This window comes from Sciurus carolinensis, chromosome 2 (assembly GCF_902686445.1).
Source record: "Sciurus carolinensis chromosome 2, mSciCar1.2, whole genome shotgun sequence".
In the NCBI taxonomy this organism is placed as follows: domain Eukaryota; kingdom Metazoa; phylum Chordata; class Mammalia; order Rodentia; family Sciuridae; genus Sciurus; species Sciurus carolinensis.
This window is the reverse complement of record NC_062214.1, coordinates 93,768,499-93,789,849: the sequence shown is the minus strand read 5'-3', so window position 1 is coordinate 93,789,849 and position 21,351 is coordinate 93,768,499. Positions and strand designations below refer to the sequence as shown.

Sequence of the window (21,351 nt, the reverse complement as noted above, 5' to 3'; positions counted from 1 at the left end):
ACAATAGTCTCGGAATCACCGGGTCCTGGTAAAGGAGGGAAATGTACACACCAGATCAGACAAACAGAGGAGTGTCACATGTTCTGACCTTGAAGCAAATGTCATTTCTTTGGAGGATTTACCTTAAAATTCAGCAAATCATCTGTGATGATCAGAACATCTACTTTAGAAACCGTTAAACATTTTAGGATTGCTTTTCCCTCTATAGACTGGAAAAAATATAGGATATCTCCCTGGATACTATATCCTCCGTTCTTGGAAAGGTCAGCCAATTCTCTTCTCTAATAGGTAGTTTTCTATTTTGGATTGACATAAGTGACAACGTTAACTAAAGACGTTCCTTTACCTTTTACTGTATAGATTTGACCATCTGTTTTATAGAAAACTCGTATCGATAATGTAAATAAATGGTGTGTGAGAGGAAACTCCAGAAAATAAACACGTGCTTCATTTTTAGCAAGGTTTTCAAGTATTTTTCAAACTCTGGATGAGATTCTGACTCTGATTCAAACTGCTGGAGGGAACTTTAAAACAATGAGTCCTAAAACTGAAACTTAAAAACATATGGTAAATTGTCAGACATAAAGAAGCCCTCTGAGTTGTACTGTTGATTTCTAAAATAACATAATATAAATCTCACAATATAATATTGAATAACATATCTCAGTATAATTTTGAATGACAGTTAACTATTAAAAGATTATCATTTTTTCCCCCAAGCTCAATTGTGTAGGAATAGTGTCTGGTCTTAAAAGTGTGTATGTGTCTGTATACACACACACACACACACACACACACACACACACACTTAAAATCTACAGATGTTAATTGAGCACATAGTAGATATCAACCATCCTGCCTAGTTATATCAAAGATGAGAGATATATCTAATGGGATGAAGCTACACAAACCACTGTTACACAAAACTGTTTTCTGCTGTTGTCTTTACAGTGTGCTTTGGGGGTAGAAGAGCTGCAGCGATAAACAAGGTGAGGTTGGAAAGGGCTTTGCATGGCAGACCTATTTGTATTGGTTTATAGTGGAGCAGAAAGACTTGCATAGGTGCAGAAGTTGGTGAAGAACATTCCAGGACAAACAAAACCCAGGAGACAGAAAGTCAGTATGCCCATGCATGGAGTCTCCCAAGAACTGAACACCAAAGATGGCAACAACTGCCTGCCTGGTAAAAGTTACGAAAAGAGCAGCAGAAAGATTAGGGTCAGGTTGAGAAGAGCCTTGAATGCCATACTAAGAAGTTTAGTTTGTTCAGGCAAAGGAAAGCCCTAGACGGTTCTAAAGGAATGGAATAAGAAGATCCTTCGAACAGTGGAAGGTCATAGTTCCCCCACTCCCTCCCCTAACACTGGGGAGGAGGCTAGCAGGAATTGCAAAACGTAAGGGTGGTATTTTCTAACACACCTGGTCTCAGAGAAAAGAATTTAGCTAAGGGATTTTGTTTTCATTTTTAAATATACTTTGCTGTGTATAGTTGAGGTTTATAACATATTATGGGATACAATAAAATGGGTACTGTAGTGAAGCAGATTGACTTATCTAGATCTCACATAGTTACTCCAGGCATGTTCTTAGTGCAACCCACCAAGACTCTGATCTCCCACTGGAAGATTCACAGTGGTGACCCTTACTGTAGGTGTCCTACTATATTCACACTGCAAAGCAAACAACTTGCTTGTGCCAACCCACAACTTGAGCACTCTGAAGACTCACCTCCTGACAAATCTTAAAGTAAGAAAAATACTTCAAGCTGAATCTGTCACTAGCAACTTTATATGGCTTCTTGTTCCTGTGTTGCTCATTGAGATGGCCTGGCTACCAGGAAGGCAAGTTGGAGGCAAATATTTCTGATGGTGACCCTTACTAGCATCTGCTTTATCCTCCTTCATGTTAAATATATCAACACATGTAAGCTCCTTCAAACAAAAGGCCAAAGTGAGGATGCGGACCACAGAAACCTGAATTTCCTCCTCATTGTCTACATGGACTAAGGAGCCTCTGAATTTATATAGTACATGGAGAGTAAAGAGGGAGGGTGCTCCTGTTTTTAATGATTTGATTCCTTTTTGTGGCAGTCTCTGACGCCAGGAAAGTAGTTAGTTTACAGATTGGAGAAATCTAGGACCAAAGAGTAGACATTATTGGAAATCAGTGTTTTGATGGAGTCAGAGGCTGAGTTAGCAGCAGCATCGCTTGGTCGCGGCACTCTCTTGGGGAAGCCTGCCAGACTCCTTTCCACTGCAGACTTAAATGTCCTCAATCCATGGAGATCAATTCGATTCCTGAGCCCAAACGGCAAGCTAAACTACCAATGACGCCTTGCACAGTGTTTTAAGCGACATAATCAACTGGAGAGGGACTTGCGTCAGTTAGACTTTGTCTCCTTAAAAATCAAGAGTAACAGTGGTAAGAGAGAAGTTTTTAACAAGGAGGAAAACCCTAGACAGTTGTCTCTAAGATTCTTCACCACAGCTTCAAGGACAACCAGGAAAAGAGCTGCTATTTGAGGCAACTTCATTATAAAATCATTTTTAATAAGCAATCTTAACAAAGAGAGGGAATACTCTTGTGGAGAAACCCTCCAGGGACCCAGAGGCTGCCCAGTTAAGTTATTAGGAAGTTTCACACAAGGGACCAAACAGCTATTTCATTGGCCTCGGGGGACAGAGTTTAGTTTTCACCTGTTCTCTAGAGGCACTGGTGTTATCCTGTCTACCAACCGCAAAGACTGGTAACAATCAATTATCCTGACACCCCAACTTGGTGAGGAAAAGCAAATTTTCAGTTTTGTCGACACAGAATGACATGGTGCAAGAGAGACAGATAAATTAACTCAATATGCTTCATTATTCTGGAGACTTTTAAGATTGTGCAGCTGACAAAATGCCCCATCTGGACCTCTGTGTTCTTTAAGAGAAACAATAGAAACCCATTCTCTGGAAATTGAGGAATGCCAAATGTGAAGAAAGGGGTGTAGTTGTCTTCTTATTGTATTGTCCAGCAGTATGAGGGAAATCATTCTTTGTGGTGAAAAAATAATAATCTGTGCAGTTTACTTTACCTGCCTAAGGGGTGAGCAAGATTCGGGGTTCAAATTTTTATGAAGCTATTTGTAGCCGAGTTAAGAGGGTTGGAGAGACTCAGGGTCTCAGAGCATCCCAGTAGCCTCCAGCCAATTAGCAGCAGAATGAAAGCAAGCAAGGAGAACCATTAGCCACGAAATTCAAAGTGCATATGTATTTTTCAAGTTTCCCTGCTCATTCCCTGCCTCTGATTTTAATGGAATGGCAAGAACTGGTCTTACAATTAGACTTTAAAACTGAGGAGACAGAGAAAAAGGGAAACACTTTTTCTTCACTGTCAGAATAGCCTTCCCTTTTTGAGCTAGATCTTTCCTGCTCAGTAAGCATTCTTTCTACACAGTCGATCACAGGAACAGCCAGAAAAGAACCTCTATCTAAGGATAAGAATTTTATCTGGGTTCAGAGATGGCACGGAGGCCGGGAACATCTGATTCATATAATGCTAAGAGACAATGGCAGAAAAAACATTGTTTATAGGTCACTGCGTTTTTCACACACATTCTGCGGCTCCCCATTGGTTATGCCATCTCCTCCCGATGCCATCTCTTTTCCTTGCTAACACTCTACTCCAGTCTGGCAGGTCCACACCACCATCCCTGGAGCCTCCCTTGACCTGCTGATCATATCTCCTCCTCAAGACCCAGCTCAGGACACCACTGTGCTTCCAGCCCACATGACATTTAAACACATAATCCAACTGGAACCTCAACCCTGCGTTTTCCTGCAAGGCTTTCATTACTAAAAGTTCCTCAAATAGACCTGTCCTTTCTCCTTCCGACTCAATTATTAGAGGTAAGGAAAAATCAGCCAAACTTTCATTCTTTCTTTTTTACTCTTTGTGATACTGGGGATTGAACCCAGGGCCTCATATGCACTGGGCAAGCAGTCCATCACTGAGCTGTGCCCCCAGTCCTGAGTTAAAATTTCTATACCATATTGTGCTTCATGCAGTGGTAGTGATAAAGTATGGGTTAAGTAATACCAAGTTAATAAATCTGCCTGGCTCCCAGCCCTATCCTTGCAGAGGGATTGGTAGCAATCTGCTTTCCAGCCTTCCTGCCTTAGATCCCAGTATTACAGGTTTCTAGATTATCCATCATATAATCTTCTCTTCTCTCCAAAATGAACATTTAAAATAAATTATTTAAAAAGAAAGAGTAGAGTGAGGAGGAAAATAGGGGGCAGATCACAGAAGGGTTTACCAAATAGGAGGCCATTTAGAAAATAAAATATTTATGGATTACTTCCCTATCACTGAATCCAATTCTGAATCTAGCACATTCTAGTATATTCTGCTCCTCAGTTTGCTTTTTTTTTTTTTTTGCGGTACTGGGGATCGAACTCAGGACCTCATGCTTGCAAGGCAAGCACTCTTATCTCTCCAGCCCTTCAGTTTGCTTCTTAATCATTGTGCTTGGCTGTTGATGTTTGGAGCTAAAGTCGATGCTCAGGTGATAAAAACAGTCAAATAGGGAAAGAGCTATCATTCCTACGTAGGAATAAATGTTTGTCCAGAGGTAGAAGTGGAGTGGGTGGACAACATTCCACTGGAAGGAATCATGGGCAGTCGAAGGCAAAAGTTGAACTGCATAGCTTGGAAATGAAAATGTTAGTCACTCTAACTTGTTAGGTATGGACATTAATTATAATCTAAAGGGTCATGTGACCACAAATGTGCTAATTTCAGGGCTGCATAACTGATAAGAAATATAATGGAAAAAATTGTGTAGTTGATGAAGTTAACGTAGAGTGATAGCTTTGTTTGCATTTTGAATGTATCTGTATTTCTGCTTGTCCTACAGGTTTAGTCCTTTGCATGTGGATCTAAACCCACTCTAAATCCAATCCTAAATTCAGGTGGGTTCAGCATCCTCAAAACTTAGTTCTTTGCTTCTCATATATCCCTTTGATATAGATATATTCCAGGTCCCTAGCCATTTTTCTAGCTTTCAGGGTTTTGTTTATTTTAGGTTTGGCTTCAAGGAAAACTTAGTGTCCTGAGTCATACTATCTATGTGGCACTGAAAGTTGTACTTGAATTATCAAGTTGGTTTGACAAAAGAATATCACACAAATTTATTGTAAATGTCATTGATGGCATTTAAAGGATTTGTTTCAATGGAGATAAGTCCATGCCATAAGAAATACACATTTTTTCTAGTAAGGGGTGGGGGGACAATTCTTGTAGAAGCCTGAGTAACTACTTGAAATAGTTGTTTTCATTGTGGAATCAGTTGTGTTGTAGGAACAGTGTCATTAAGTAGATGCCAATTCTCTGATGGCTTAGAGTGTTAAGAGGATAAGTAATGATCATTTTAAAGAGGGAAGGCTGTGTAATTTCTCTCACACCAGCATGGCTAGATGAAATTTTTTCGTGTAGTGGGAATAACTAACATTTTCCTCTTTTGTATAATCAGTTGATTCTTCACACTTAGGAGCCCATACAGGTAAAATAGTTGTAATGTAAAAGAAAACCTCAATCAGTGGTAGGAATGACTATGTTGCAATTTTTTTCTATACTTTAGAATGAAGGTCTTCATTTTAGAAGCAATTCAGCTCTGTGAATGGCCTTTAAATCCTGGCTTCATCACATGCTAGCTAGTTGTAGGACCCTGAGCCTCAGTCTCCTCCTGAAGAGTGGGTACAGTAACAATATCTACCTCCCAAAGTTGTGGTAAATAAATAGATGAACACTTACAGAGTGCTTCAGAAAAGTGCCTAGCATTAAGTGTCCCAAAGTATTAGCTAATGTTGATACTGGAGATAACAGTGTGACTCTTACACACGAGGAGGCAATCTATTCTGTTTTGAGTCTAAGCTCTACCCATGACCGCCTGGGTGAGCTGACAGGTTTTTTCACTTCTTTGAGCTAAGTTACTCATTCCTCAGATTAGTTTTCTTATCTAAAATGTGGTGCAAGTAGTACAAAGCTCATGGAACTTATGAGGAGATTAAGTGAGATAATGATGTAAAGCACGAAACACATGCCTTTAGAATTGCTTAGCAGGTGTCATTTTCTGCTGCTGCTGCTACAACTACAGGTAATTCTGCATTAGAATTGTCATTATTGAACTAGAAGTAATGTAAATTTCTGTAATAGACGTGTGGCCCTTCTTTAAAATACAACTCCACAATGTCTAAGGGTTTATTAAATATGTCATACCTCTACACATCAGTACCTGGTAGACTAGACATTTTTGTTTCCTCCCTAGTGGTCGCCATGGATTTTAATCAATCCTATCTCAACACACTCTTTTGAGCCTATGTAATGAAACAGGAACACAAATACTTTGGGTCCAGACTCAGGTCATGAATGTGGAGTCTATTAACCAAGCACACTTGAATTGGCTGGATGCTTTGATGGAAGCACTGAGTTAAATATTCAGCTTTTCAGTGGAGTTCACAGATCCTTACCTAAACTATTTTTAAGACTATGAAAATCTTCTACCTTGGAACAACTGGCAGGGCCAAGCGCAGTCCATTTACTCTAATCTGATGAGACAGAGAACTCCTGTTAAGCTTAGGAGAGCTTGACTGTAGTGCATAGGCTGACTCTAAAGGCAATCAGTTCTAGATACTCCAAAGGGGTTTTTACTTCTTCAGATCAGCTGACCTTGAAGGAACTGATCAGGTGTTAATCTGGGTTGGCATGAGTGGGAATAAGCAGCAGGGATTTTTTTCTTTTAGGACCTAGGGCTGAGTCTTTATCTTTCACGTCACTGCTACGGTTGCTTGGATCACAGCATCAGTATCCTGGATTTTCTCCTTAATTCTTTTCCCTCCCATACTTCCAGTTTAGCATACGTTCCAATTATCAGCTGAATCTTTGGGAACTGGTACACTTGCCATTGGTGCTTTCAGCTGTTTTCTGTGATTATGTGTCCATACCCTCCCTGTCTCTCCCACCCCCAGTCCCTTCCCTCAACTAGTTTGTAAAGTCCTTATGGGTAAAGCATCTGCCAGCACATAGCAGGTCCTCAGTAAATGACTGTCCATTAAGGAGCTCTGTAAGATCCATCACCTATATTCTGGTTATGCCCCACTGTCAGCCAGCTTGACGTCTGGGATGGCCAGTAGGCTTAGTGAACTTAGCAATAGTCTTCCAGACATTTCGTGAGCACTAGATTATCCCTTTTCCTGACTACTTGTCAATGGATAGACAGGATCTGGATAAAGGCCTACTAAAAGAACTTTGGTATGACTTCTTCTCATGTCTATCCTAAGGAAACACTGTGCCAGCAACTGAAATTATAATTGCTGTGAGTCACACTGTGAGTCACATGGGTTGTCACGGCAACCTATTAACTATATCACCAAAGCACCTCAGTTAGCTATGCCAAGGAAGGTTTCTGCACTTTCCTGGACTGTGAAAATTATGTGGGTAAGCCTCAAGTTTGAGGTTGCTAAGAGTCTACAATCAAAAAGAATGGCCTCAAGGAAAGGAAAAGAAAACGATAAAATAAGGTTATTCTAGTTCCTGGTTCTCCTGAGTAAATGGCAACAATTGTGACAAATTGTTGGGTTCATTTTGTGGTATCAACAAATGCCTAAGGAGAGGAGGTTGAGGCCTCAAAACTAATTTTCTCTAAGTCAAATTCAAAGCCAAGTCTCTGGGGGTGAAAAGTGAATACATTAACCTATTCCACTTTAAATGATTGCAATAAACACGTTTTTATGGAGGCAAAAGATTACTCTGAAAGAAATATTCAGGTTTGTGCTACAATATATTTACTATTGGGAACTAAAACCATTATAAATAATAGTACTGTAATTTTATATATTTGAGGTGTTAGCTTGCTGCAACCAAACATTTGAGAATGTACTGTTACCTTTTAATGGTTATTTATGTTAAAATTAAAACAGTTTAGAAGGTTCGGAAGCAATTTTTGTATTCTGGGAGGAAAATTCAAACTAACACATTTTCTTGATTGCTTACCACTGAGTAACCTGAACTTTTTTTTTTTTTTTTTTTTAATCATTTGACCATCCTGAAGTGTGAATGCAGGAGGCGATGCAGGGTTGGACCAGAGCAATAAGAAATATAAACAAGGCTCAAAACAGGAGGAAGGGGGCTGGGGTTGTGGCTCAGTGGTAGAGCACTCGCCTAGCATGTGTGAGGCACTGGGTTCGATTCTCAGCACCACATATAAATAAATAAATAAAATAAAGAAAAAAAAAAACAACGGGAGGAAGTGGCAGTGATCAGATGTCCTTGGGATAATCTGGGGGCCTCCCAGGTGTCCTCTGGCCTGTTTTGTGGTGGCTGTCTTATATATTCCTTAAGGTTATGACTATGATGCTGAACTTCCCAGTAGCAGGAAATAGCTAAGATGTTCTGTTGTATTTTTTCATCTTCATATTTGTCCTCTTGAAACATTTTAGTAAATGTGAAACTATCCAAGTAGAATTAGATTAAGAAGTCAGGAGTGAATGGCCAGTTGTCCTTGGCAAATAATACAAACCAAAACATCAGTTGATTCCAAGAAAAAGATATTTATCCACACAGTACTATTTCATCAGGAAGGAGACCAGAACAAACTTGTGAAACACCAAAGCAAAAGCAATCTTGCAAGTGTCCAACCAAATCCATGTGCTATATAATCACCATGAAAATTAAATTGAAATTCCACACCACAGTGTAAAATTGATCTAATATGTCCCTGTCCCACAAGTACAAACTCTCTTTCATGTTCGCACACCAAAAACCAATAGCAACATTTGCTATCAACAATTGAAAAACATCACAAATATAAGAATTCCTTGACCAATTTGGGCATGATGATCTTGTCCTGAAAGCTCTAAAGCCTGTCTTCTCTCACCAGCCAACTGAAGTTCAAACACTTAAGGCAGCCTTCTTAGGAACTCAGGTGAACCTGAGTACTCCCAGGACTATGTTCATGGATATTTCTGAAGCTAACAATCAAATGTCCTCTCATGGGAGTTTATGGCTCAACTCACCCCCCCAAAATTTTTTTTTAATAAGCAATATCTGTATTTCCAGATAGCAGTGTGGCCTAAAATATTACCACGTGTTACAACTATTCAGGTTCATTTCGTAGTTCTTGCATCTCTCACTGGGGGGCCTGTGAGCTGACATGCTGGTCTGATAATATATTCTGCAATTGTACACATTAATTTGTAAGTTGAACAATCTTTCTGTGAGGGCACTTAGGAAACTCAAATTGAACTCACTAATGTGGGGAGACTTCAGCTGTCAATGATTATGTAGTCAAGTCTTGACCAAGGTTTCCAGAACCTTGGCTAAAAATGGAAATTTTGAGACAGTACAAAAATGAATTCATACACTTCAGTGATAGTGAAACTTCTTGAAGAACAGATGTCAAGATGATTTAAGAGGAGCTGGAATTTCATATCTTAAAAAAACTTATAGGCAAGTTAGGGCAGTTCAGTTTTCAAGAAAAATCCGACAGATGCTAAAGAAGAAATCATTTGGGTGACTGTTATTAGAGAAAGAACTGATTGATTTTATTCCTCCTCATAAGGTTGGGACCCTGTAGAGATGCTAAGATCAGAAATATGATGGGATGTCTGCTGAGTTGGGTGACAAAAACAATCTCCACGTTTCAGAGGCACGGGGGACTTTCACAGTGCTGCACTAGGACAATTCAATTTCTCCTTGACGTGTGCAAGGTTCTGGGTCAATGTCTATGCAGGTGCTATCCTTTGCAACTCGCCATTGGGTGGTTTTATTCTGGGCCTTCTCCCCCAAATCACAAAGGTAAATATATTTAAACAAAAAAATTTCTGAACTAAACCTCTCTCTCAACCATATAAAGGAGCTTTAAGTCTTTCTAGATTAACTTTCTGTTTAATGACTAAACATTTTCCTACTGATTTTTGATGTTAGAAAAACACTTAAAGTCCACCCACTCTGGCTATATCTTGATTTTATGTTAAAGCAGATTTAGCTGATGGAAGTTCTTTAAGCCTTTGTCAAAAGGCCCACTTGGTTACATTGCCTATTATTGGAATATCAATTTTTCCTCACTAGCTGCCGTTCTCATGCTGTCACCTAAATCTTCCATGAGTTCTACTTAACCACAGGTTGTTATTCTATCTACAGCAGGTCAATGAAATTATTTTCAGGATGACAATTCCTTGAATGTCTTTACAGATGGATCGTCCGTACATTAGTAATTCCTATGGTCTCTTACTCATGTTATCTTATGAGTTACAGTATATGCTTCATGTTCAGTGGAGTTAAACTAGTGTTTTTGTCCACTTCTCTAAAAGCCAAACGATATTGCAAATAGTCAGTAGCTTTCTGGATATTGATTGCTAGGTGGCTAGGAGTCCATACCCCAAACCACCATAAACAGTAGGCACAATCAGCAGCCCCTATTTGGGAGAGGCCCAGGACTGAGCTAGCAGAAAGACTGAATTACTTACCACCTCTAGAGTGGGTCCCTCCAGGCCAGGGACGAGCTCATGGGCAAGGCTGTGCAAGGAAGCGCTCTGTACCATGCCTGCCCTGCGGATATACAGAGGACTTCAGTCTCCTGCACTGTCAATCTCTCAGTCATCATGAGCTCAATTATGCACCGACAACAGCAAGAACAACAAGAACAACGACAAAACAACCCCCAAAAAGCTAAGGGTCACAGACTATCCTGATGGAGGGACAGCCAACTGAAACGTGCTTTGAGAGATGAAGGTGCCATCCTGATCACGTGTCCAGTATGGGGCGGACCTTTCATTGTTCCTCAAACAAGCATTCCGTGGGAGCCCATGAGAGAGCCACGTGGAGGGACTGCAGGACTGGGACCTAGGAGGCAGGCAACTTCTCATTGAATTTGATGCTTTTTTCTTTTTTTTTCTTTTTTTCTTTTTTTTTTGCATTTTTGTTCTCTACAAATACAGATAGACAGACAGACAAACCCAAGAGCAGATTTCAAGAATGAACTGAGGCACAAGCTGAACTACTTTGATGTTATACAGATTTTTTTTCCCCAAATATGAGCACATGAAATAAAAAAATTTAAGAAGTATAATTAAGAAAAATTTGGGGATATATCCTTGTCATTCCTATATTGTGCCAAAATAGCTCCACTGCTTGCCTTAAAAAGATGCCCAAACACATCTCATAGGTAGCACGGATCTGTGGTCTAAAATAGTCATCAAATTCTAATGACACCATTAATTCAAAGCCTGAATGATATGCTGGTCCAGTGCAGTGAAAGTTGACTGGCTGTGTCAATGACATATGATTTCCTCCTGAGGTTCAAGGCACAAACATTATTGCTCAGATTGCAAATCACAACACCTTACATTGACGTGAATTTGTAAACTTAGGGTGTAGTTTGAATGAAGGCAACTGATGAAAGCAGTTGAACCTGAGAAGTGGGATGAATACAGAGCATAAATCCAGCACACATTTCCACATCAAACTACCGATGCCATTTACCAGGGCCCTCGTAGGTCATGCCCATGGTCGAGCCACAGCACCTCTATTCCCAGTCAATATCTCTGCTCCACACACATAAGAACAAAACAGCCTAGTTTGTGAACTAGTGGAGAGGAAAAGGAGACCAAAGTTTAAAAGAAATCAAGGTGATGTTTCCTAGAAACATACCAACTCTTCTAAGAAGGATCCAGAGGGAGGGTGATCAGTAAGTGATTGATCCTCCTGGCTAGATTTCATGATTTTTCTAATGATTCATGGCTTGAAACACTAGTATTCAGCAGAATATGTCTAGCCTCTCTCTTCAACACACACTCAGTACAAACAGGTGGAGATGTACCACTTCCGACCACTACAGGTTGAAAATATGACCTCTGTTGACCATGGATCACAGCTGGAACATTAGTTTATCGAAGGGTCACAGCAGCCAGACATATGCGAATTCCAACTCTTCAGAAAACTTTGGACAAAAAAATAAATGCATTACTTACATGTATGTGTCTTCTTTGTTACTGAGATACCTGGAAGAGAAGAAACAATGACAAAGGTAAGAAAATGTCCTCTCTGAGCTCCACTGATTGTACATCATTCCAGGGTGTGCTCAGGAACACCATTTTGGTCAGATGGCAATGCATGGCACTGTCACCAGACCTATCCAAAACCATGCAAATGAAAATGACAGACTGTGAGTATCACCCATTGGCCTAAGTGTTTAAGAAGCAGCATGGACAGACAGTAATGGAACAGGGTGAAACAGGATGAGAGAAAGTTCTTGTTTCTTTTTTATACATCGGGGAGATGATCACATTTAGAGGCAGAGATTTAAGGGAGACATTTAAGATGCAAGAGAATAACACCAACCTACTCAGACAAGAGCAAGCTGAGCAATGGAGCCATTAATTTGGTATGGCCATTGATTTTGTGTTTACTTTTTAATGAAAATGACTCTTCTTGCTCACATGAAGCATAACTTTTAATGGTGAGGGAAAAATTCTTCCACAAAATGTACCTATGTGTCCATACTCATTAAGGTCATGTGGGGAATGAGTGCTTCCTCTCTGCAAATGGCAGCAAAATGTATGGAACATAACTACATGGAAATATGAAGGATTCATGAATCAGCACCTTTGATGTTTCCAAGATGATTGGCAGATGGCGGGCGAGGAGTGGAACTAAGCAATAGTTGGCACGTAAGAGCTGATAAAGATAGCAGGGATGTATGCTTCAATACAAACAATCCTATTTCCAGTTCAGAAATACTACATCTTGAACTCATCTTATGCTCCATTCTTCTTGGGAGATATTCTCAAGACTAAATAGGCTCAAAGTAATAAAACTGTTGAAAACATTGAGCCTGTGACTAAGAACTGTGGTAAACCTTGAATTTTTTTTTCTTTCAAGTTATTAGGAGAACTATTTAACCCTCCTTTGGAAAGTAAAAGTTGTTGAAAAATTTGGCATCCACATCAGACCTATTACTTAACTATGGAACATGTCGTACAGGGAAGAAATCTGTTATGAAAAATCCTCGGTAGACATTAAGAAAAAAAGTTAATTCCAAAGTTGTGCGCCAAGACCAAAATCACACACTTGCTCCCCCCACAATTTTCCAAAGACCTTATTTAGGGAAGCTGAAATTACATAGCCCAACTCAAATTCTTTTCCCCCCTTTTTATTGAGGAAAACTATATTGTTTTTCATCATGTTTGAGTTGGCTTTGTAAAGTGAAGTTAGAACCTTCTGCGAAGATCTTTGGAGGCTCTCTCAGATGGGAACCATGAAAGTGTTCTAGAATTTTTTGAAGTAACATTTATCATGGGAAGGCCACCTCCCCCAAGAACAACAGTGAGTAAAGTTAAAAATCTGAATACAGTTTGCAACTCTAGCTTATGATACCAGCACCAATAAATTGATACATTAGTGCATTTCAGCACTATGAGAACCCTGTGTGTACTTTCCTTAGGAAATGGAGCTTTCTGTAAAATCACTTTGAAGAGAAAGTGCTTAGGCTGTCACTCCTGATTATTCAAAACCTCCACACAATTGGATTTAACACAGCCCAAAACAGACCTATCTATATTCGCTGAGTGTGGAACTATTTTCTCCTGACATCCAAAGGCCTGATGAAAATACCACTGCTTTGACTTTTCTACTTAAATTTATTATACAGCGTGAGACAGTGTTCTCATCAAATATTTTCATGATGATTACACTGATAATAGATTTTGAGATTCTTTCCAGGAAAGCTGCCTTATCCTGGAGGGCATGGTAGCAGGCATAGAACTAAAACTTCCCATATCTCCAGGAGAAAGTGTAACTTCAGCAACAGTGCCAGCCCTGGGCTCCTTAGTTTTGTTGAACTCTCAGTTAATGACCGATATAAGTAATGTGAGGTTTGTATTTATGGGGTTGCCTGACTTAGCAGATAAAATACGGATTTCAGTTAAACTTAAATTTCAGATATTAAGTTGTTTATCTTAAATTCGAAATTTCCTAGGCAACCTATATATTATGTGACAGTCCTAACCTGTACAAATATAATGTAAGTTATATTTATTGTATAAAATAAAGATACACTAAACAATTAATATGAACATTTTTCATGAAGAAAAGCTTAAAGACACACCCCTCTTGTGAAACCACTATTTTTTAAAAGTTACATTTCAACTCCTAATTATGGAGATGGGACTGTATTATATAAATATTTTACTTAGTAGCCATTTTGAAGACAGAGTTCTATTTCCCTAGAGTAAGTGAACAAACTAAAACAGTGTAAACACACAAAAGATAAATTTAATAATCAGAAAATACATTGGTCCTCCCTTTGTTCTCCCTTGAAAAATAATCATGATTGTTCTAATGCCTTGAATTTTTTTCCCTCTTTTTTCCATTGAAGTTCTTGTACTTTATATTAAATGACTCCATAGAAGTTCAGAAAAAAAAGAAAGAAAAAATAAATGAAAATATCCTTTTTATTTCACGGATGGGGAAACTGACGTTCAGGGAAGTTTAATTAGTGTAATAAAAAGTTTCTCTGTAGAAGTAAATACTGGATGGGAAGCCAGTCTTTGCAAGTCTTTAAAATATACTGTATTTTGTATAATGTATTTGTAGATATTATCTTTCAAAAAAGTACATACTTATGAGAATTACTCCCTGGAGCATACCTCTCTGTTGCCAGTTCTATAAATACTTTAAAAACTACAGGGGCCTGTCCTCAGCCTTATCTAAACCAGGAAGCCTCATCATGGGCTTGGGTGAAAGATGTACTCAAACAGATACTGATACAAACTTGTAGAAACCACAGTCCCTCCAACTAGAAGAGAGGCTGAGTTGATTTGAGAAGATTCCAGAATATTCTAGAAGAAAGAGAACATTCTACTAGAAATCCAGCTACCTGAATTACCTACCCCTGTCTCCCTGGTCTCATTCACAGCTGACTTGTGTACCTTGCTTTGCTATCGGCAGCCGTTTTCTCACTCTTTTGTGGTGGGAGAGAGGGAATGAGTTCTCTTTTCTTTCTCTTCCTATTTTCTGGAGGTTTCAAAATTCCTGTCTTTCTCACCAGGAAGAGAGTTTATCCTCAGCCAGATCACAGAAGTCATACATTGTGAATTTTTTCCCTTAAGTGGAGGAGGAAAGACCTTCAGAAAAATACCTTATCTAAGCCTAATACAACCAGCAGCAGCAGGAGCAGGAGCTCTGAACCAAGAGATTCTTGGAGAATTAAGTTTCCTAAGGACAAATCACAATGACTATTAAGGAGGCAAATACCTCTAATATTCTACTCAGGAAAAGAAAAGCATACATTCTTTAAAGGCAGCTTATAAGAGAACTGGATTTGAAGGCAAGCTGACCTGAGTTTGCACACATAGCCCACCTTGGACAAGGTGCTTAACTTTTCTGCACCTGAATCTCTTGGTCTTTAAAATTAGATATAATCATCATAATACTTAAAATACTATTGTGAAAAAGTGAAATAAGAGCTTTACAACCCGGGAAATGTGAATAAAAATGTTAATTATTGACTTTGGTAAAGGGTGAGCAATTTGCACAGTATTATTTTAACAAAATTGAATTATCACATGCTCCTAAGAGCCATGCCTTCACGTCTCATAGTGTCCCTGGGTTTCACACTGATTCATGCCCAAGTATGTGGTTATCAGACCTAGTGACTAGAAAATGCCTTCACTTTTGATGGAAAAGAGCTGAGATAGAGAACCAAGTTCCAAAAGGTAAGTGTATTCTATTCTAGACCCTGAGCTCCATTTTGATTCTGTGCTCTGCACAGTCCAGGGGGGTTGCTGATCAGTGAGGACAAAGGACATTGATCACCACCATCAAAGGGTGTAGAACCAAGCCTGGCTGTTGTGAAGGTTTTGATTCACTTCCAAATGACTGGGAAGAACACCAAGATCCTTCCTCAGAGATTCACAAACAGGCCAGAGCAGAGTAATGCTCTCTACAGAGAAAGCAACTTCATAGAGTTGTGGTGAGTGATGGGGAGGACCCAAGTTTCTAAACACAAAACACCCCCTTCCCCAGCCCCAAATGAACCCAATGAATGAATTGGGAAAATCATTTAACTTCTCTGGGCCTTCGTCTTCTCATCTGTAGAATGAGGTAGTTGAATTGAAAGTTGAAGGTTTTTAAATTTCCCTTCTAGTTCATTGATCAATAGCTCTTGCTTTCCTTTTAAACTATCAAACCAACTACTTCTTTCTAAACCAACAGGCTGCCAGATCTCTCTCTCTCTCTCACTATAAAAAAAAAAAAAATCTGAGGTAGATCATAATCAAAGGTAACCCCCTGAAAATTTTTCTTCTTGCCTTAAAAAACCAAAGAAGGCAGTGCTCACAATAGATTATGTAAGTAAGAGATACACTTCTCTGGGGGAATCTCTTAAAATGATCTGGACTGGAGAAAAATGGTATGTTTTGATGAAGTTGCCAGATGCCTTATTATCTCTCTCTCTCTCTCTCTTTCTCTCTCTCTCTCTCTCTCTCTCTCTCTCTCTCTCTCTCACACACACACACACACACACACACACACACACACATCCCACACACCATACCAGAGGCATTTCCAGGTATGTTTTAAAGCACTTTACAATATGACAATAATTTTAGATTGCCAATTAAAATCACTAAAAATAAGAAAGAGAGAGGGAGGAAAAAAAAAAAAAAAAAAAAAAACTCCACAAATACTCCACCCAAAGTAAAGCAGGACTTCTAATATAGCAAGATTGCCTGACTCCATTGCACCAACCATGCTTCAAAGCAAAGTAAAGGAAATGTCATGAAAATACCACAGATTTGTCACTGTCACGCTTATCAGTAGGGAAAAGTTTCAGAGTTATAGTCATCCCAAGAAAGAGCACTTTAGGAATGTAATCTCATATTTCCAATCAGTGCCAAATCTTGGACCAATTAACTTCCTTGATGGACTTCTTATTTTCTCTTGGTTTCTAGCAATTGTCTAGATCCCAAGTTAATTTTAACCTTTTTCTTTTTTTTTCTTGGTAAGAGAAGGCATCTTTCCTCCTCCCCAATTCCTGAGCTAGCATTTCCGGAGACCTTGCATTCTGGACAAGTCACTAGCTACAAAGATGCTCCTCTGCCACCTTGTCCACATACAGCCTTGTGCCTTCTCTTGTCCTCTTTTGCAATGAGATAATGACTGTTGAGGTAGAGATAAAACAAACATGGATAAGTTCTGTGCTTGTAGCAAAACAAACAAGCATACCTAAAATGTAGCAAAGAGGTTCTTTTTTTCTTTATCTTTTTCAAATATGTCAATATTGCTATCTTTCAGATGAATATGGAAGGAAGAAAGAGAGATACTTGGGGATAATTCAGTCTCAGTTGACCCAACTCATGATGCTACACTTACCTTGCACATTGATTGCTTAATTTCTAGAAAAGGACAACTCTAAATCTGAAGATCTTCACAAGAATTATTTTCATTTCTCACAATATGCCTGAGTTACAAAACATGCCCATTACTGAAGCTGTGAGATCTTGGGCAAATGGCTTAATGTGTCTTTATTCACAAAAGGAGAAGAGGGCTGGGGATGAAATGCAGTGATATAGCACTTGCCTAGCATGCATGAGATCCTGGGATGGATCCCTACAACTGAAAAATAAGGAGCTGGCGGGGTGTAGGGATCCCATTCTAAGTGCTAGGTTTATGGTAAGACTTTAGATGATTCATGTGGGGCCCAGGGTATAGTGCTTCTTTCCTTCTAAGACATTTCTAACTGCATATGCTTTGTGAATATAATCCCTGTTAGATAAACAGATATATCCCTTGGGCAAACACAGACATAACCATTAGGGCACTGTTGTTAAATAGGTGGATAATCTGGGAAATTAGGTTTGAGGGCTCAGGGAAAAAATTTAAAATAAAACTTGGAACACTTAACCTCCTCCCTGCCATATCAGCAGGCACAGGGCAAATGTCACGGTCTCCTGGGCCCCCTGTGCTTCTCCTTACTTCTTGATTTCATCGTTGTAAGGAGCTCCCTGTCAAAACAGCAGTTTATGCGCAGCGGATGAACACTAGCTAAGAAGCAAGGCTGAGCATTTAGGTTTCTTTTTTTTTTTTTTTTTTCTTGAATGGCCAACAATTGCTTCATAAGGAAAATGCTCACACTTTGTGCTGGCCCTATGTTCCCTCCTCCTCAATCCTGAGTTGTCCGATGAGCTTGCTCCATTCCACACATAGTCAAGGAGAAAGTCCATGCAGGAGGCGAGCGAGGAATACAGCCCATAGGGCCTTGCCAAACAAAATGATGTTACAAAACAATGTCCTTGTCTAGGACAAAAGAACCATTAATGATAATCAGTACATATTACTGAAAGTGCTCCAAGTAATCTCTGGACTTTGTTTCAAAAATTCTTAATGGACACTAATGCTTAGAGTTCACTCAAAAGAGAAATAAATTATGTGCCAGGGTTGCAGGGACCAAGGACAACATGCAGAAGGCATCAAAAGCATTAGCAATGTTACGACAATCAAACATTTTGTAATTACATAAAAAGCCTTTAAAAATCATTTAGAAATACTAATTATGAACATTAATAATACTTTACTGTGAAGTTTCTTTTATGTTACAGTTGAGCCTAGTTTGGGCTGTTTCAGTAATAATATTTCAGTTCTTTTACCAACCAAGGTGCTTTTGACTCCATGAAAAAATTCCCTTTTAGTTTGAAAAATGGTTATGAGAATGGAATAAGAATTTTTTGTTCTTTTAATTAAAAAAAATTGTGTGTGATTGATCTCCATCTTTAGATCATATTTCCTGACATTTGTACCTAGAAATATCTTTTAATTTTGGACAGGGAGACCAGAGGTTTGTCTTCTTTTAGGTCCTTTATCCTTGACAAAACAGTTCCAAGGACAAAACCTCATTTCAGGTCTTCCAGAAAAGGCAACAAAAAGAGATCATCAGTCTATCTGCAGAGGAAATCTTGAGACTAAACTTATTTGGAAAACATTCATCTTTCCTCTTAGAGATAACTATGCAATGCATTATGAAAAGTTCATACCTAAGGAGGGTAATTTCTCCTACTGGTGCCAAATGCATGATTAGTACTAACACACAGTAAGGATCCTAAAAATCCTTATTCTTTCAAATTGATTTCCTTTTATTGAGTCTGTATACTGAAAATGGAACTACCCATTAGCTATTACTTGGTTGATTTGATCTTGGAGCTCGAGGTAGAGATGTGAACTGATAACTATCAACACATTCAGCTTCACCTTTTGGAACTGAGTAGTTTTATCTTCTAAGTGAATGATTAGATTCAGGGCAAATCAGCAACTTTTACCATGCTTTTCCAGAAAATGCTTTATTTTATGTCCCTCTGAAATCCACTGAAACTGTTTACCTTTGCACTAATAGAGGTAGGTACTGACTTGAACTGTCTATAGGAGACTCATCTACGTTCTATAAACATATGGTTATTGCTGCAATGCCCAAAGTCAAAGTTAGCAGGACTGATTGGATAAGGATGACCCAAAGGTTATGGAGTTTCTGACCCCAAAGCAAGTCAGACTCTCTGGATATTTTACACATATTATGCTATTATAGAAAACCTAAATCATATCTCATAAGGCAAGAATCCTGGTCAGCATGCCAAGTCAGGACAGGTAAAGATGGAAGAAATTCTTCCTGGTTTGCACCTCCAAATAAAAACCTGCTATTTATGGCAGAAGCATGGACAGACCAAGGGTATCACTAGTCAGGACACAGGAAGAAACAATTTCATAAGTTCACTCATGTCTGAATCACCTAGGAAAGAGAAGGAATCTGCCGAACTGGAAAAGATGGAAATTAGTTCTAAATTTGGAGGAAATGAGTTCTACTGTCAGAACAGATAAAGAGTAAAAGTCCCAAGATACAAGGAGATAGTAAACAAAGATTTAGACGGAGAGAGGCAACTTCAATTATTCCAGAATATATTGGATACTATGGGTACATAAGTTATTTTGTAAAATGTTAACATTATTACCATTTTGAAGAAAGATAAAAAACAGATGAATGCATCAATATTAAATCATAAATCATTACTGTTTATAACCTCTTCCCTCTTCTGATTACAGAATTTCTGACAATTTATCTGGATTGGCCATTGCTGGGTAACAATTCAAGAAAAGAAGGAAGTCATCAAGGTATTTATTTTGTTTCTATAAAAGTTGGTTATTGTTAGACTGGATACATAAACCATTTTCCCCTAAGGAATTTAGAATCAGGAATCCTGGATTTTATGCCTCACTCTACCACTGGATGTGTTATTTTGGGGATGCCATTTAATGACTCCAAGCAGTTTCCTCATCTCTAAAAGGAGAGGAAAAAGATTTCTTTTTGGTTCTAAAATCCCACTACTAGAAATGTAGCCTTAGGAACTAATCATTGATATACATAAGGGTTTTCATCATAGCATTGTTTATTTCAACAAAACATTAGGAGAGATCCACACAAATGTCAAAAGAGAGGATGACTTTTGCAAACCATGGTATATCTATGCAATGAAATAGTCTATCATTAAAATAATGAGAAATGAATCTCAGAGAAAAATGTTCTAGTTGCATTAAGAGAAACAAAAACATTCAAATCCACAGAGAATAATATCATTCTGTCAAAAAGAACAAATACATACAGGAAAAAAAGAATAAAAATATATGTACTGAATTAATGAGGGTGGCTATCTTTAGGTGAAGGAATTATGAGTAATTTTTTTCATTGCTCTGTCTATAGCTTCTAAAATTTCTATAGTAAAACTGTAAAAATAAAAAAAATTAATAATAAAAAAGAAAAGTTACTAATGAAATACCTACCTCACAGGGTTACTGTGAGGATAAAAATGAAATAACGAAGAGCAATGGTGACTTAATATTAGTTTTTATTACTGCAAACATCTCTTTGTGACCATTAGGAAACCCAGTTTCCTGTGGCAACTACTAATCGCACTATACTTTCCAGGGAACTCTATGTGAAGTCTGAAGTTAAAGGGTGGTGGCATTGCAGCCCTACCTTCAGAGGACCTCATGGGATGTATAGTATGGTTAATAGTAATGATTATCAATGCGCTGAGGTGGTCTGAAAATAAGCCTCACAGGGTTTATGGTGGTTGCCTTTTTTTTTTTTGTACCTGGGATTGAATCCAGGGGTGCTTTACCACTGAGCCATATCTCCAACCCGTTTTTTAGTATTATTTAGAGACAGGGTCTCACTAAATTGCTTAGGGCCTCACTAAGTTACTGAGGCTGGTTTTGAACTCATGATTCTTCTGCCTCAGCCTTCTGAGCTGCTGGGATTACAGGCAT

The 21,351-nt window shown here is 38.7% G+C and overlaps 1 protein-coding gene across 1 annotated transcript in view; it reads right to left on the bottom strand.

The window, feature by feature from the left end:
* Rora (RAR related orphan receptor A) overlaps positions 1 to 21,351 on the bottom strand; it is a 672,656-nt gene that overhangs the window by 157,621 nt on the left and 493,684 nt on the right. Inside the window, exon 2 of the mRNA XM_047541652.1 lies at positions 12,012 to 12,041. Coding sequence (XP_047397608.1) covers positions 12,012 to 12,041 — 30 coding nt within the window. The remainder of the gene's footprint in view (positions 1 to 12,011; positions 12,042 to 21,351) is intronic.